Source organism: Mauremys reevesii, linkage group 3 (genome assembly GCF_016161935.1).
Source record: "Mauremys reevesii isolate NIE-2019 linkage group 3, ASM1616193v1, whole genome shotgun sequence".
NCBI lineage: Eukaryota > Metazoa > Chordata > Testudines > Geoemydidae > Mauremys > Mauremys reevesii.
In genome coordinates, this window is record NC_052625.1 from 113,730,095 (window position 1) to 113,748,969 (window position 18,875).

At 41.8% G+C, this 18,875-nt stretch overlaps 1 protein-coding gene across 1 annotated transcript in view; it reads left to right on the forward strand.

The window, feature by feature from the left end:
• The window catches only part of LOC120401149 (vesicular inhibitory amino acid transporter-like), a 34,770-nt gene extending 24,621 nt beyond the window's left edge, over positions 1 to 10,149 (forward strand). Inside the window, exon 2 of the mRNA XM_039530811.1 lies at positions 8,998 to 10,149. Coding sequence (XP_039386745.1) covers positions 8,998 to 10,149 — 1,152 coding nt within the window. The remainder of the gene's footprint in view (positions 1 to 8,997) is intronic.
• The last annotated feature ends 8,726 nt before the right edge of the window (positions 10,150 to 18,875 follow it).

Here is an 18,875-nt window from a genome sequence, read left to right on the forward strand (position 1 = left end):
TTATTTGTACTTACTTCACTTCCTACTTTATTTTTTCGTTTAATTTAGCCCTAAGGTTGAACCAATTTTTTACATCATTCTTTTTGTTCCTTTCTCACTTCATTCTCTTCCTAGCATGATTTGGTCTCTTCTCTTTCTGCCAGGTTACCCTCCCTATGAGGGATACTGCTTTGTTTTTACAGGGGTGTGGTACCTTATAGGCTGAAATGGCTTGTAAAATTAAGTAGTCAGTATGACATGCATGACAAAGCCCTGTTAAGGCTGCAAATTCAGAAATCTGGAGAGTTTCTTTAAATGACATAACACTAATTTGTATATTTGGTGAATATGTATCACCTTATTTACATAACTGACTAGGGCAAACTAGTGAGCAGAACTAATGCCTGACAAGTTTGCAGCATTGAATAAGCTGTAGGATTGCCATGCTCCTGCCTGACTCTGTCATCTCTTTGGACTGGCATCCAGCTAACTCTGACCCTGGCTACTACTTGTCCTGGACTTGGCAGGGAACTGTGACTGGGTTGGTGCCTCTGGGGGTGGCTGGGAGATCTGTCTGCTTCCTGATGGGAATGCTCTGGCTGAGCTGATGGCCCCTAGCTGGGGGGCTGAGTTCTGAGTTCCCCATGTTCCCTTGCTTTAATCAACTTTTGCTGGTCCTTGTTGCAAAGGCTGTCTAAACGCCAGTCTAAACCGCAGTGTGTATTCCACTTTATGCCTATCTGCCTATGGCCCCATTACAACAGCCAATGATCATCAGGGTTTCGAGATACACTAACCCCCTTCCCTTCCATTAGACTCAACCCCTATATGGGTGTCTGGGAAGTACGGTAGCATAGGAGCTGTTACAACACCCTTACACCATGTGAGGTTTTATTTATGTGGGAGGAATCTTCCATGGACAAGTTAAGCTTTTTCAGGTTGCTTTACAATGAAACAGCCTTAACAAATCAGAGAATCTTGCCTGCTATCTCTGCGGTTATATGACAGTGTCATTGAAAAAGTGCTTACTGGAGCTATCTTTTCCTTTGAAACTCCTATTTTTAAACTTGATGACATGTAGAAAGTGTCCTTGCAGTAATTATCACTTGTAGTGAGTTAGGAACAGTAGATTGAGGCTGAAGCCTGGTCTACACTAGGCGTTTAAATCGGTTTTAGGAGCGTAAAACCGATTTAACGCCAAAACCGTCCACACTAGGAGGCACCTTATATCGATTTTAATGGCTCTTTAAACCGGTTTCTGTACTCCTCCCTAACGAGAGGAGTAACGCTAGTATCGGTATTAACATATCGGATTAGGGTTAGTGTGGACGCTGATCGACAGTATTGGCCTCCGGGAGCTATCCCACAGTGCACCAGTGACCGCTCTGGACCGCAATCTGAACTCGGATGCAGTGGTCAGGTAAACAGGAAAAGCCCCGCGAACTTTTGAAATTCATTTCCTGCTTCCCCAGCGTGGAGAGCTCATCATCACAGGTGACCACGCACAGCTCATCAGCATAGTTAACAATGCAGTCTCCTGAGAATCGAAAAAGAGCCCCAGCATGGACCGCTCGGGAGGTACTGGATCTGATCGCTATATGGGGAGAGGATTCAGTGCTAACAGAACTGCGTTCCAAAAGACGAAATGAAAAAGTATTTGAAAGAATTTCTAAGGATATGACGGATAAAGGCCACTGCAGGGACTCAGTGCAGTGCAGAGTGAAAGTTAAGGAGCTCAGACAAGCCTACCAGAAAACCAAAGAAGCAAACGGAAGGTCCGGGGCAGGTCGAAAAACATGCCGCTTCTATGCTGAGCTGCATGCAATTTTAGGGGGCTGTGCCACAAGTACCCCACCCCTGACCGTGGATTCCGAGGTGGGGGTTGTAATCTCTGCCATGTCTGAGGATTATGCAGACGGGGAAGATGAAGATGAAGAAGAAGAGGAAGACCTAGCAGAGAGCACACAGCACTCCGTGACCCCCAGCAGCCAGGAGCTTTTTATCACCCTGACGGAATTACCCTGCTCCCAGCCCTCACAAGCAACTATTCCAGACAATGACGCCATGGAAGGGAGCTCTGGTGAGTGTACCTTTGCAAATAGCAAACATTGTTTTTTAAGCAAGCCTTTTTTAATGATTGATTTGCCCTGAGGACTTGGGATGCATTCAGAACAGTATAGTTACTTAGAAAAGTTTGTTAACATGTCCGGGGATTGAGAGGAAATCCTCCAGGGACATCTCAATGAAGCGCTCCTGTAGGTACTCCAGAAGCCTTTGCAGAAGGTTTCTGGGCAAGGCATCCTTGTTCCGCCCACCATGGTGGGACACTTTACCATGCCATGCATGTAGCAAGTAATCAGGGATCATTGCGTGGCAAAGCATAGCAGCGTATGGTCCCGGTGACTGCTGGCATTCAAGAAGCATCCGCTCTTTATCTTGTTCTGTTATCCTCAGCAAAGTGATATCGTTCAGGATAACCTGGTTAAAAATCAGGAATTTAAGTAAGGGGGGTGGCCATTTTTCTACTGGGTTCGTGGAATGCAGCAGCTTAAAAAAAATGCTTTCCTGCACGTAGTGAAGCGGGGGGAGGGGAGGAGTGAAATGCCGATGATCTTTTGTGTTTGGTCACCGGCGATCTTCCCCAAGCTACCAGACATGCAGTGGGTGGGGGGGAGGGGGAAGGTTGTTGATTAGCAGGGAGCTAGCGTGGTATTAGCCATGCGTTGGGGGGGAGGGGTAAATCACTGAGACAGTGGCTTACCATGGCTGCATGCAAGCTGAATTCTGATGCCTGGACCTGTGTCAGTGAGATCTGTAACTCCAGAGCTGCAAGCACTCACTATTAAGATGAAAAATGCGACCTTGTAGGGAAATCACATGTGCTAGGTGAATAGTGATGTTCACTGTGAAACAGTATAACCATTGTTCTGTAAAATGTATCTTTCTAAATATTTATCTCCCTCATGCAGCTGCAAATTTTTCAACCATCCCTCCTCCATCCCAAAGGCTAGCACAGATAAGGCGGAGGAAAAAGAAGACGCGAGATGAGATGTTCTCGGATATTATGGAAGTTACACGCAATGAAAGAGCTCATCTGAATGAGTGGAAGGACGTGGTTTCAAATTACAGGAAAGAGGCCAGTGAACGTGAGGACAGGAGGGACAACCGAGATGAGAGGTGGCGGCAGGAAGACCGGCAGGAAAATCAGCGGTGGCGGGATGCAACTCTGGGGCTGCTGCGTGATCAAACTGACATGCTCCGGCGTCTTGTGGAGCTTCAGGAACGGCAGCAGGATCACAGAGTGCCTCTGCAGCCCCTGTATAACCACCCTCCCCCCTCACCATGTTCCTTAGCCTCCTCACCCAGACGTGCAAGAACGCGTGGGGGGAGGCTCCGTGCACCCGCCCACTCCACCCCCGTGGACAGCCCAACCAAAAGGCTGTCGTTAGTCTGAATTTTTTTTTAATGGCCTTCTCCATCCCTCCTATCCTCCTCCCAAAGCACACCCTTACTTCTCTCCCTCTTTTTATAATGAATCAATAAAGAATTCATGCTTTTTAAATGAGAGTGACTTTATTTGCATAAGTAAGCTGTACTCGAAGGGGGAGGGGGAGTTGCTTACAGGGACTGAGTCAATCAAGGGGGTTGGGTGTTCATCAACAAACACAGCAGTCACACTGTACCCTGGCCATTGATGAAGCTCGTTTTCAAAGCTTCTCTGATGCACACCACTTCCTGGTGTGCTCTTCTAATCTCCCTGGTGTCTGGCTGCGCGTAATCAGCGGCCAGGTGATTTGCCTCAGCCTCCCACCCCGCCATAAAGGTCTCCCCCTTACTCTCACAGAGATTGTGGAGAATACAGCAAGCAGCAATAACATAGGGGACATTGGTTTGGCTGAGGTCTGAGCGAGTCAGTAATGTGCGCCAGCGCGCCTTTAAACGGCCAAATGCACATTCCACCACCATTCTGCACTTGCTCAGCCTGTAATTGAACAGATCCTGACCACTGTCCAGGCTGCCTGTGTATGGCTTCATGAGCCATGGCATCAAGGGGTAGGCTTGGTCCCCCAGGATAACGACAGGCATTTCAACATCCCCAACTGTTATTTTCTGGTCTGGGAAGTAATTCCCTTGCTGCAGCCGTTTAAACAGAGTAGTGCTTCTGAATACGCGAGCGTCATGAACCCTCCCTGGCCATCCCACGTGGATGTTTGTGAAACGTCCCTTGTGATCCACCAGTGCTTGCAGCACCATTGAAAAGTACTCCTTCTGGTTTACGTACTGGGTGCCCTGGTGCTGCGGTGCCAAGATAGGGATATGGGTTCCATCTATCGCCCCCCCGCAGTTAGGGAATCCCATTGCAGCAAAGCCATCCACTATGGCCTGCACGTTTCCCAGAGTCACAACCTTTCGTAGCAGCAGCTTAGTGATTGCTTTGGCTACTTGCATCACAGCAGCCCCCACAGTAGATTTTCCAACTCCAAATTGATTCCCGACTGACCGGTAGCTGTCTGGCGTTGCAAGCTTCCACAGGGCTATCGCCACTCGCTTCTCTACTGTGAGGGCTGCTCTCATCTTGGTATTATGGCGTTTCAGGGCAGGGGCAAGCAAGTCACAAAGTTCCATGAAAGTGCCCTTACGCATGCGAAAGTTTCGCAGCCACTGGGAATCGTCCCACACCTGCAACACTATGCGGTCCCACCAGTCAGTGCTTGTTTCCCGGGCCCAAAATCGGCGTTCAATGGATAGAATCTGCCCCATTACCATCAGGATCTCCAAAGCGCAGGGGCCCGCGGTTTGAGAGAATTCTGTGTCTACGTCCTCATCACTGTCATCGCCGCGCTGCCGTATCCGCCTCTTACTTGCCTTGGTTCGAAGGTCCTGGTTCAGCATATACTGCACGAGAGTGCGCGAGGTGTTTAAAACATCCACGATTGCGGTATTGAGCTGAGCACGGTCCATGCTTGCTGTGCTATGGCGTCTGCACAGTTCTCCAAGCAAAAAAGGCGCGAAACGGTTGTCTGCCGCTTTCAGGGAGGGAGGAAGGGAGGGGTGAGGCTGTACCCAGAACCACCCGCGAAAATGATTTTTGCCCCATCAGGCACTGGGATCTCAACCCGGAAATGCCAAGGGGCGGGGGAGGCTGCGGGAACTATGGGATAGCTACGGGATAGCTACCCACAGTGCAACGCTCCAGAAATCGACGCTAGCCTCGGACCATGGACGCACACCACCGATTTAATGTGTTTAGTGTGGCCGCGCGCACTCGATTTTATAAAATCTGTTTTACAAAACCGGTTTATGCAAATTTGGAATAGTCCCGTAGTGTAGACGTACCCTTAGATCCTGCTTTATTTGGACTCTCACTTTTCATCATTAACTCTTTTGGACGTATGGTAAAAAACTGACACCCTGCTGCCAAAGGACACTGGTGAAAATGTTTTTTAAAAGGAATGTCAGTAATAAAACAGATTCTGGAGAGACAATGGAGGCAGTGCCACTTTTTATTTTAACACATACATTATGGAAGTATCCCAAACGCTCATATCTGGTTACTAATCATCATCTGTACTGAAAAGACTACACAGCCAGTTATGGCCAGGAGGCTAGAGGCTTGCTGTTCTCCGTTATCAAGAGAATGCTAAAGGAACAGTACGTCCCTGAGTCTCTGAGCATCATCATCCATAATCATACATTTAAAAAATAAAAGCAAAAGTGGGAGTTCGGACACTATCAATTGGGGAGAAAAACTTGGCTTACTGTGGAAATGTTCAGTCTAAACTTCCATTTATCAACTCCAATCTAGCTTCAAGGTACACTGAATTGGCAACCTTTTGTGGATTATTTTAAAAAAGAGTAGACAGTTTATCCAAATCCTGATATTATTTCTGTGTATCTGTTCTGCCAGCTTTTCCAAAGAGTAATTAGGCCTGAGTTCAGAAGACAGAAAAATGTGGCCTTGGTCACAACTGTGTCCCAAGTTAGCAACCAAAGAAAAATCATCAGATATAAATAAATAGCAAGGGCATCTTAGAAGTTAGTTATGCCATGCTCTGATTAAAGTAACAGTTAAATAAAAGAAAACAGATAACTATGGGGAGAGGCTGTCAGTGGCTGTGGGATGTGATAATGTTGTCTGAAAGACTTATGCTTTAGTCTGGGATAAGGAGAGTTATATAAATGTTAATGGACTAAATTCAGCAGAGGAGAAGCTATTGTGTGGGGAAGGCCTGTTCTGATACCTACCTGTGGCTTAATTATATTGTCATCTTTTTGGGTCAGCAGATATGCTTGAAACTCCCAACTGCACCTTGGGATTCCATAATTTAAAAAAAATAATACTATGAATGCAGAAGAAAAGAGATAAGCTTATTACACACTAATGAACTAAGGAAACAGCATTGCCTGCATGCTGATACAAAAAATGACTCCATGTCTAGATTCTTCTACTGATTTTCTTATGAACATGGTTTCTTTAAGATGCTATCAGACCCATTCTGGTATTGGGGCAATCCCTGTAGATTGTTTTCATAGTCAAGGAAAATTGTTCTTTGGAGAAGTGCCTGACCTGCAGCACTCAATAAAAAGCATGGACCAGAAAGGGGCATGCTCTCAAAAGATGCTGTTGCACATGAACCTTTTGCATTTTGTGGATAGCCAGATTTGTAGTCTTTTCAATAAAGATGAGTAGTGACCAGAAATGGGGGAAGCTTTGGACATTTCCAAAGAATGTGTGTTAAATATACATAAGGGATTCTAATCGTGTTGCTCAATGTGCTTCTGGAAGTTGCTCAGGTACTATGGTAATGAGGACTATATAAGAACCTGAATAGAACTGAATTAAGACACTGACTACAGTCACTGTCTGGCTTTGGAAAGTCCTGGTGACTGTGAAGAGTGGGATGAACAGGTGATCAAACATTACAATACTTCAATAAAATGGCTTTCCCAAATACTTAAAAACACTCTCCCTCCCTCACCCCAAGTAAAGTGTAATCAACAGTCTGAGCAATAATAAGAGATGTAATGCATACACAGTTAAATACATCCTTAATTGTACCCATGTTTTAAGAGTAATCCTGCAGTCTTAATTCAATTGTACTTTAGAGGTTTCTGTACCTACAGTAAAGTCAAGTAAAACAAATACCACTGGTGCACAAAATCAGTGATCTAACTTGCTTAGTAACTTAGTGTAAAGATTCCATTGTAAGTTGTTGGCTGCCCATCTTTCTCCTTTGTTGACTGTCCCCTGTAGTCATTGACTTACAATATATGTTAGTTTATGGCTGGGAGACGAGAAGGAGATCGCCTTGTATTACTTTCAATAGTTTACCGTTAGTTTCTCTTCTCCCCTATCCCTGGACCTCTTATCTAGAGCTGTACTTACCTTCTCTTTTCTACCTTTTCCCCTTACAAATAACATACAAGTTGTTCTTATCCCACCTAAACCTCATGATGGACCTAATCCTGAGGTCTTTAAAATTCCCACTGAAATCCACAGGAGCTGGCCTGAGTAAGGACTAAGGCCCTGATCTTCAAAAGATATTTAGATGCTTAACTCCCATTGATTCCAAAGGCAGTTGGCTCCTAAACACCTTTGAGAATCTGGGTGCAAAGGCCCAATTACACTACTCTTACTCATTTTGAGTAATATCTTACTCTCAGCGTAATCACTGAGTAAATTACCACACAAACTGAATAAGAGTGACAGAATTAGGTCCTATGTAAATAATGAGGCACATATTCTGCCACTTTTACTCATGCTGAGCACAAATGAAGACCTTGATCATATAAACACTTATATGTATGATTAATTGTACACGAGACTACACATGTGAGTAACGTTAAGCATATATTTAAGCATTTGCAAACCATGAGATTTAATCTGATTACTTTGCATATAGCCTCATTGATGGCACATGACTCTAAGCAAGGATCTCATGATTTGGGCCACCGTGCCTGGTTAAATGTGTTAATACTTACATTTTACTCTCACCTATAATGCTGTAAGACATAATATAAAATAATGTAATGAATTTAGCTTTATTTTGCTTCCCTTCTATTTTATTTTAATTACCAAGAACACACAACACTGATGAGAGTGTGACAAATGTACATTGTATATCTTCAACTTTGCCACCTGGGAAAAAAGAGAAATGTCAGGAATTCCGTTTAGCTTAAACTGAATCTTTTGTATGCATGCCTATTGGGTTCAAGAATTTGTAGTTTTGTATGGATCTGAATTAAAAAGCAATAAAAACACATTTGCAAAAGACAATGAACATGGTGTTTCATGAAACTGAAGTGTGGGACTGTGCATTGGATAAAACTAATATAATCCAATTCCTCTGAGAAAATGTTCAAAGAAAAGTATGTGTATACCCACCATACATTTTTAGACATATTAATAAGGCCAAACTTTCTAGCCATTCAGCTACAAGAGTGTTCACTTCAGGAATGAATACAACAGCAAAGAACCCATAAGGTTTCAGACTGCTGCAGAAGTAACCCATTCAAACGCTAATGGCATTTTATTTCCAGATGACTGTTAACTATGACCCCGTATAATCTTTAAACCAAAGCCGCGTGTCATTATTGGATTTGCCTAAGATACTATTTTAATATTTGGATGAAATTTATACAGCAGCTGCTACAGCTGTTTGATTTTATTATTGAACCTGCTCCATTAATATGCATGTTGACTGAATAACTGCCGATGAGCCTTTTAAAATATGCTCCTAATCACATCAGCATTAAATATTAAACAGGAACTCGTCTCTACCATTTGCTTGCATTCTCTCTTTCTTAGCTTATCAGTACATGTGTGTCTGGGCGAGCAGTTATTTCTGCTGATAACTTCATTTATCCTAAACATACACTTTTTTTGCTATTGTTATTTAGAATTCTCCCACCATGGAAAAGGTGATACTCAACAGATGCAAGTTTGAAAGTGTTGCTTCTAGTAAACATTTTGCCTCAAGGTTTTTTGTCCTATCTTTTCTTTCTTTCTCTCTCTAGGGAATTTTTGTTCTAGGATTGCCATATGCTCTTCTCCACAGTGGATACAGTGGGCTGTTTCTTATTATCCTGGCTGCAATGTTCTGCTGCTATACTGGCAAAATTCTAATCGCTTGCTTGTACGAAGAAAATGAAGATGGGCACCTCATAAGAGTGAGAGACACATATGAAGACATTGCTAATGCCTGCTGTAAAAAGCGATTTCCCAGACTAGGCGGCATAGTTGTCAATGTGACCCAGGTGATGGAACTGATCATGACGTGCATTTTGTATCTGGTTGTTAGTGGGAACTTGCTGTCACATAGTTTTCCATATTTACGAGTGACAGAGAAAACTTGGTCTGTAATTGCGTTTGTAACATTGCTGCCTTGTGTGTTTATCAAAACTCTAAGCATTGTTTCCAAACTCAGCCTGCTGTGCTCCTTAGTCCATTTCATTATCATCTTCATAGTGATGAGTTACTGTCTGACACAAATACATCAGTGGTCTTGGACAAGATTTAGACTCTCCATTGAGTTTGAGGATTTCCTGGTCTCAGTGGGGGTGATCATTTTCAGTTACACTTCACAAATATTTCTTCCTACTCTTGAAGGGAACATGAAAAACCCAAAGGAATTTAGCTGTATGTTGAACTGGACTCACTTTTTTGCTTGTCTCTTCAAGACAGCCTTTGCACTGACTGCATTCCTGACCTGGGGTGAAGAGACAAAGGAAGTTATTACTGACAACCTGCCATCATCCCTGAAAACCCTGGTGAATTTGTGCTTCTTAGCCAAGGCTCTTCTGTCCTACCCACTGCCCTTTTTTGCAGTCACAGAAATACTGCATACTTGCATATCTAGCAGTAATCGTTCTAATTACAGAGCCCCTCTGTTTATTGTAGTTTTAAGAGGCTTGGCCCTCTTGTTCACTCTGCTGATGGCCATGTTCATACCACATTTTGCTCTGCTGATGGGTTTAACAGGCAGTGTAACAGGTGCTGCTATGACTTTTCTTCTTCCTTCTCTTTTCCACTTAAAACTTAAATGGGGAAAGTTAGTGTTCTTGGAGAAATGTGCAGCCATTTCTCTTTTTATTGTGGGTTTCCTTTGCAGCTTAGCGGGTATAGTCTGCTCAATAAAAGGGCTGATTGAAGCAGTTGGAAGAATGTAGAAAGGCCATCTTGAAAATCTGATAATATACTCTTGAGTATTACCGCTGCGAATGTAATTCCAAAATTAATATATCATACAGCAGAGACTTTCAAGTTTGTTTTAATATAAGAACTATTACTTGTTTTTAAAATGAGAAAAGAAAGAAAAACAACTTGGTTTACAATTGAAATATTTTGTCATTGAATTGAAATGAGAGTTTCATCTGCTCTCACGTTCAACATTAACAAGAAAAACAGAAGCACTTTTAATAGACCATTCCCACTTTTAATTCACAGTTTATTTATGAGTATATCTGTTCTAGCTAATCAGTGCAGTTTTCCTGGAAGTCAGTTTCTAAGATTCCTTCCCCTGCAATGCAATTATCCTATTGGTTTGATTACAAGATGTCTTACTATTAGAATGAAGACGTTAATCTGCAGTTCACTTTCTGTATTAGGCAGAAAATTTCTTTGATCTTTTTATTTTATCTGACTAAATTAAAAGCTGAAATGAAGTAAATCAAGTTCAACAAACAGACACATAGTTAACATCCGGTATTACTTGCCATCATCTTTAATTTTAAAAGATATTAGCTTAATAAAGAGATCAGCATTGCAATGTATTTCACTTTAGTGAAAAGTCATCATGATAGGAAGCAATCTAGTCAGGGTACTTTAATGAATACATCTCTTATTATACTAAAGCTATGCTAAGTTAGGAATTAAAGTAATTATTTGAAAGAAGAAAATTAAAATGTTCTTTATGAACAGCTTCATGCAACCCTTTATTGAGTCATATGAAAGAGAATCTGATCCAACCATATGTTGGCATGCACAAAGTGGAAACCTCAACAATAACTGTTTAACTGCAATATTTTTCTTTATAATATCTTAGCAGCAATGCTACTGGCCTGCAGGAACGACAGTGGCCTCTCAAGGGTAACTGTTCAATGATAAATGATGCACGATTAAGCTTAAGTGATCAACACTATTGATAAGACCAAGTATGTCAGTCTGTTCCTTTGTATTCTTTCTGGTAACTAATGGAATAACATACACTTGTCAAGTTTTGGGCATTAAATATAGGACACTAATGAATTATGAAAACAAAATTGCTATATAACAAAACCCCCAGCACAAACAAGAAAGCAACTAGAGTCTTCTAGCATTTGTGTATTCTTAAAAACTATGGGTCAAATTCTGCTCTCATTTGCTCCACATTTACACCAATTTAATTCCATCGCCTTCAGTTGAGTTATTCTGTATTGATGGAGGTGTAAATAGGAGAATATTTGTCTCTATCTACTTTTTAAAAGTATAGTCTTTTTATTTTTATGTAGAATGACAAAAAAAAAGTGCTGCTCACTGAAGTAGTTGAAAGGTTATTATTACCCCCAATGACATAGACAAAAGGATATTATCCCTTGGATGATGCCAATGAAAGGGTATCATTACTTTTTTATGTGGAGAACATTCTCAAATAAGTAAACATGCAAGAACGGTATTAGTTATATTTTATCCTTTATGTGTCTGAGGACATAAGAAGGTAGTTTGAAGTGTTGCATAAGAATTCTTGAGCTTAGTTTATTCAACAAATCTCCAAACCAAATTGCACAGGCTTTTTTTTTCTATCCCATTTTCTTTTATTGCTTTCTGTCTTGTATTCTTCAGAGATTTCTTAGAGTTGCCTCAGTGAATGTACCACTCGGAAGTCTTCACATGAATTTGAATATTTTAACTGGTTGGAAAGTAGTAAGATTTTTTTTTAAAAATTTACAAAACAAAACCCTCAGTTTTTCTCAAAAGGTTTTGCAAACACTTTGAAATGTTTAGTTTTTGGACAAAATGCCCCCCAAAATGATTTTGTTTTTGTTTTTTTCTAAACTGAAAATGGAAATATTATGGTTCAGTTTTTTTTGTTTTTCAGTTGCTGTTTGTGTCCCCTCCCTCGCTCTTATGTTGTCCCTGAAAATGTGTGGGGGAAAAAAGGAGAAAAAAAAACCACCCTGAAAAACCAATACACAAAAACTTTTCAATTTCAAAAAGAAAAAGTTATCTTGGTACTTACAGGGTCTATCACCATACAGCTATTTGGGACATTTAAGGGATATGGATACACTATATGTCTGTGAAATGACTAGCACACAGTCGGGCACTGAATAAATACTAATAACTAAAATCACTGCAGCTAGAGAAAACAGACAGACAGACAGACTTACTTGGTGTTCCAATCCGCTATCCCGCCAGTCTTTTATTAAAACTTGTTTTAAGAGCCAACAATCAGCATTAACTGGAACATCCATCAGAGTAAGTGATGAGAATCAAATTGCAAATACAGTCTTGAAAGGAAATATCTACCAACCCTTTTCCTCCTTTACTAACTGCACCTAGCAGCATCTGTCCGGTAGCAAGATTCCAAGTTCCCCCTTCAGTGATGATATCATTAGTACCAGCTAAAACAGTCTCTCCCTGTTAATTTTGAGATGGTTGTGGCATCATCAGCGGGTTTAAGGGAAACAGAGCCCTGAACTCAGCACTTGGCACATATACATCCTAGTTGGGGAAGATACTTAAGCACACAAAAGCCACTGGGACTACTCACATGCTTAAAGTTAGGCATGTGTTTAAGTACCTCCCAGAACTGGAGCTATAAATAGGAACAGCTTCCAAACATTTTCTTTGACTTTGTAAGAGTATTTTAATGTTTAAATTTACAGGACCCACTGAAGTCAATGGGAGGTTTGTCATTGACTTCAGTGGAGCCAGGATCACACCTACAATTCGTTAATGATGTTCTGTAACAAAAGCTTTGCAGTCCATTTTAAATCACTTCACTTCCTAACTGGGAATTGTTTTCCCCACCACTATATTTCTTTCTCCTCTTTCAGCAATGAGATGTGTTCCCTGCTGCTGCTAGTGATAACAGAACATCAGCAATAGATCAGGAAAGGATATTAAAAGGCCGGTGTTGAGGCCAGAACCACTTTATTATCTGTTCACCCCTGATTATAATGCATTTCGCTTTTCATTCTCTGAAGTGAATTCTGAATCACACATACAAAATTCATTCTACACTAATCAGTTACTCTGAAAAAATGCAAAAAAAAAAAAGCGTGTGGAGTAGAAGGAAATAAGGTATGTTGTCTGTGCATTAAAGACTAGTCTGCTACTAAATCAAATTTCAATATTCAGTACTCCCATTCATGAACTATAAAACTTTAAAAACTGGTGACTGATTGCTGAAAATCATTTACCCTGTTCTTCTGCATTATTATTAATAACTGGATGATCTATCGCTGCTAGAAAATGTTTAATATTCCAAATTTCAGTTGAAAAGGAAATGAAGCTCAAAAAAGTATTCTGATGGTATTTCAAGATTTACAGTCCTAGGAGCTCACATGGGAAATAAAATGTTAAGAAATTGACTGTGTTCTGTAGTAGTTTGTCATGTATTTGAAAATACACCATTTGAAAACTTTTAAGTATTGTTGTCCACTGTTTAGCTATCTGTAGCTACTTGTGAGCTATCCATCTAGGGTATGTATATGGCCCACATTGCTGTAGTGCCTGAGCACCTCAGTCTTTTGAGAGAATCGTAAAAATAATGTATTTATCCTCACAATACTTCTGTGAACTAGGGATTATTATCCCCATTTTACAGATGAGGGTGCAAAACACAGAGAGATTCTACGACTTGCCAAAGGTCACACAATACTCTGTGGTGGAGCAAGAAATTCAACATCCCAGGTTCCATGGGTTTCTAATGCACTAACCAATAGACTATCCTTTCTTCCAGCGGTGGGGTTCTAATATCAGAGACAGCTCCCCTTCCTTCCTCCTTCTCCTCTGACAATTTATGTCCTCCTGAGATTACGGTATATAATATGGTGGACTATATAGGAGGTTGGTCCACACCATTTATGCTAATGTTGCCCTTCCTACTCAATCTTTTCTTTTCTTGAAGAAATGAATACAAGAGGAGGCGGGAGGAAGGGTATTTTAAAGGGAAATAGGGAAGGGAGGGGAAGAGGAAAAGAGGAGCAGAAAGAAAGATGGAGAGGAAATAGAAGCTAGAAGAAATAAAGAAAAAAAGGAGATGGATAAGAACCCAGAGACCGGGAAATGGTAGAATAAAGATGATGAATGGGAGAAGAGGAGGAACGAAGAAGTGAAAGGAAGGGGAGGACAGACAGCGGGAACAAGGAGGGAAACAGAAGGGCAGAAAGGGGAAAGGAAGGGAAGAGAAAAGTGACAAAAGAAGATGAAAGAGAAGACAGGGAGCTGCCTTCAGCATTAGAATCCCACCACCCTAAGAAATTGATCACAGGTACCTGCTAGTAGTAATTCAAGCTTTGCTGCCTGGTGAGAGCTATTTCCTGTATGTGATCATTTCTCCATTTGTTCAGTCCCCCAAAGCACTCACGAGCTTGGAACTTTTAAAATAAAATCCTTGCTAGCTCTCTGAGTTGATCTCTGTGTTTAATGCTCTCTGTTTTCCAAAGGCTTTTGACAAACTGCTAAATAAAAATGTTCTAAAAATCTATATTTCTCTTCAGTCTATTATATATCCCTTCCTCCGAGTGCTCTTCCCTCTCCTCCCCACCATTATAAGTTCACAAATACCCACTGGGCCCAATTCATTGTTTTCCTGATGCACCATAGACAGCACAAAAGGACCATAAAGCAGGAATAAAGCCCCTTGCAGTGAGGCCACTGGTGCAGGGAACCTCTCTTAGCTGGGTGCAGAGCCAGCACTGCACCCCCGTAAAATCCCCGGACTTAGAGAGTGTTCTGGCCAGGCCAGGTGCATGTTGAGTGTGAATGTGGTGGTCCTATTTCTCAGATGCCACAACATCTGTAAGGGCCATGGAAGCCAGGGAACAAATTAGAGCAGCCCCTAGGGTTGTCCTAACATGAACCAAGTATTGAACTAGTCTCTAGAAGCCTCAGAATCAAGGCTGCAAAAAGCTGTGGAGGCAGGGACTAATTCCCTGCATAGAGCAGATAATATACACACAGGAGTCCAATTATATAAAGTGGTGCATTAATTCAAATGTACCTAAAGATGGTCACATAAGAATGTTCCTCAGAAACTGATGTAAGCTTCAATGTGAAGTGGAATTTACTGTGCACAGCCCTACCATAAGTTACAGTGAAGTGTCTAGGTCAAAGATACCAACCACGCAGCTCCCAGGCTGAATCCAGACTAGCTGATATATATTTATATGGCCCACATGACAGGTTCAGATGTTGCAAAATATGATTTTTTTAAAAAAGCAAGTTTCTAGTCCTCATGGTTGCAAAGTTATCCTTCCAGACATTAAGTTGCCTTCCTAAATCTGCAAACAGCCTGAAACGATGGCCCCGGGAGGTGTGAACTTCCTCATTCCTATCAGTCACGCTGAGAAATTGACTCTAAAGCATAAGGGTGACAACTCAAACGATCAGAGATTAATAGTTTATGATGAGGTGATCAAATGGAATGAGAAATGGGGTGGAAATGAATCTTACGGGGGAGGGGGAGGAATTAGGGAGTTGCTCCAGGAAAGGAAATGCAGGTGGAAGAAAAGAGGAGAGACAAAAGAAAGGTAGGGGGAAGAGAGAAAGGAGGATAAGGAAGTAGATGAAGCAAAAGAAGAAGGGGTGGTAGTTCTAATTTCCTACAGTGTGAAACTGAGTGTGATTTACCTAAAAATAACTGACATTTAATTGCTACATAAAGGCAGTATCTTACCCTTGGTCTTGTACAAAACTCTCATTGACTTCTGTGGGAGATGCACTGTGGACTGAAGGAAGTACTTAAATGTAAATTTATGCCCTGCCCCATGGACCAGCATTGGAATTCTCTCTCTCCTTAGAATGAGCTTGACACATCTGTTCTAGTCATAAAATAGTTTTCCACTCCTGGTTGAAATAAGAACACAGAGAGAAGCAGCATTACTAACTGGTAATCAACACTGAACAAAAGGCTGCAGCAGGCCAGGAACCCACAGAACACATGGGCCAGTGTCCATGTCCGCAGATTGCCACTCATTTTTGGTGCTTAGCAAATAATCAGTTTGTATAATAAATACAGTAATAATGTAATAAAAGATAAGATGAAGGCAACAAGATTAGAGGAGCACACTAAGCACACAGGCCACACTACAAGCACCAAATTCTCATTGCAGCTGCCTCAGGGATACTAAGCCTCACTTGGACAGCTGCACCCCCACTACCATCTGTGACTGGGATCTTTGTACATAACACTCAGAGTGAGCTACCCAGGTGCATGAGGAGACATAACTTCCATCAGCAGAAAATATCTACCATAGCACCTTTCAGTGGGGTTAGCCACCTACCCCAACAGATCTAGAGAGCCACACATCAACATGAGCACCCTAAAGCAGTTGCTAGTGATGTAATCTGCTGGTAACTAGTCACAGCAGGTCACACAATGCCACAGATGGGATTGGGTGGCCCATTAGGGAATCAAATGGGAGCACAGAACATGCATCAAGTCATCAGTTGTTTAGTAAACACTAAACCCACCTCTGAACACTTGTCAACTACAATGTGGGAGGGAGAATTATGATGAATGATCATTTCAATAAAAAATAGCTGACTCCTTATATCATCTCCAGTCATTCAGTAACCACTCCTTTCACCCTGCAGTGGGACCTATATGCCCAACCTATAGCATCAAGGTAACAAAACCATGTCACAGGCAAGGATTTAACTGCAGCATAGCATGACAGCAACTAGCGGATCCTTGAGCCCAGTTCTACATTGTAACCGCGTACACTAATCTATATAAGAGAAAAGGCATTTTCCACACTGGGCATGCTCCCTTTGCTGCTACTTTAACATGCTCTTTGAAGCAGAATGGGGCTTTACTTTGTGCATGCATTGTTAAAAGTTATGCATCATACAGACTGGCATCCTGCAGATATCCACACTTTGCAGGTAAGTATGACCCTCATCTGTATTCCTGTAGGTTATCTGCACAGCAGCTGTGCATTTCTCGGCAGTGCTGACTACACCCCTGATAGTCTGCACTGTGTGAACTTTACTAGCCTATTGATTTGACACTACTCAGTTTACATATTTCCCCACTGCTGAGCACCATGAAGCAGATTACACCCCTTGAGTATAAATGGAGATCCCAGAAATGTCATTTTCTTATGCTCTCCTGAACTTTCTCATTTGACCCAAATGGAAAAATCCACAGTCACTTTCACCAGTCAACATAATCCTACTGAATTTAAACCTTTGATGAGTGTCTAAGAGTTGTTCCAGGGTGGAGCCAGAGGAATAACCAAGCAAACTATGGTGTTCCTTTGTAAGAGGTCTGCTCGGTGGAATAAAAACAACACAATTCTCAGGACTGGAGGCTGCAAAACTTCCTGCTTTATTCAACTGTATCACAACAAACTGAGCATGGGGCAAAAACTCCTCCTCATGAAACAGGAAGTAAGGGAAATGTAGAGCATGGCTCCATCCCCTAATGTTCTTCATCACCCAGTTAACCTCATGATGACCACTCTTAAACTGCACGGCAAGTAAAGCCAGGGACTCTGTAGGGCTTCTAAGCACCACAGGTCAATAAGGGGCAGGGCAGAAACCAGAGATCCTGAAGAATCCTAACACTCCATGGACCGTGTAAGCAGCTCAGAAGTACATCTCATAAATAAATGCATAAAAGTAAAGTGTCAAATTGCACATCCCAAAATTCTGCTCATATATTCCCACCCTGTATACCAGAAACCCTCAAATGCCACTTCTGGGTAACGGCTTGCATGCCTAACCTCTCTGCCCATCCAGGTAAGTTGACATTATCTATGACATTGCTCCTCTGGTGCATCTCAGCTGCACTAAAGCTAGCAAATGCAGCCCAGGAGGAGCCCCCAGATGTTGTGTCAGGGGAGCCTTGTATAGTCCAGAAATGCCACAGCAGCTCTTCAACAGCCCCCATTCCAGCTCTTGTGGGGGGTTTGCCTGGGGGAATGGAGAATGACTAGGGCTTCTTTATTCCTTGGTGATCCCTTGTTGCTGGAATGACTCCTTGCAGTTATTGCCATCCAGCACAAATTAAAGACTTCACAATGCTCTCACTTGTGCCAGAGACCTGGCAGCCTGACAGCACCAGGATCAAGAGGCCACAAAGCTGGCCTTTACACTCACCTCCTCATCTGTGTGGAGTGTAGAGCTGGGTGAAATTTCTCAACTGAAACTCACCCCACCCCACCTAAGAAAACACAGATTTGGGTCGACTTAGACTTCTGCAAAATGTTTCAGCTGGAAAAAAAATCTGGAAAAGTAGAAATGCTCAATTTTGACATTTTTCTAAACAAAATGTTTAATTTTTAAAATGTGTAATGCCTTTTGTTTCAAATTGTACATGGATTTTATTTTTTTTAAAAGAAGGTTAGTAACCCCCCCCCCCAAATAATATACAATATTTTGTTTTGGTTCAAATGAAGTGTTTTGTTCAACCCAAAACAATTTTTTACTTATTTGATATATAAAATAATGCAAACAATTTTTTTTTGTTTGGTCACTGAACCAAAAAAAAAATCAGTTATTTGCACAATCCTAACTGAGGGCTCCTTGGCTGCAGCTGAGGATCTTGCTCTAAGACTTCATCTTTGGCAATGCCAGGGAGGCAGAGTCTACATGTGTTGACTTTGCCTGGATGAGTTGGAAGGCTGAGTTGAACTAATGGATACAATATTTTTCAGTCCAGGGTCATTGCATTGTATTGCTT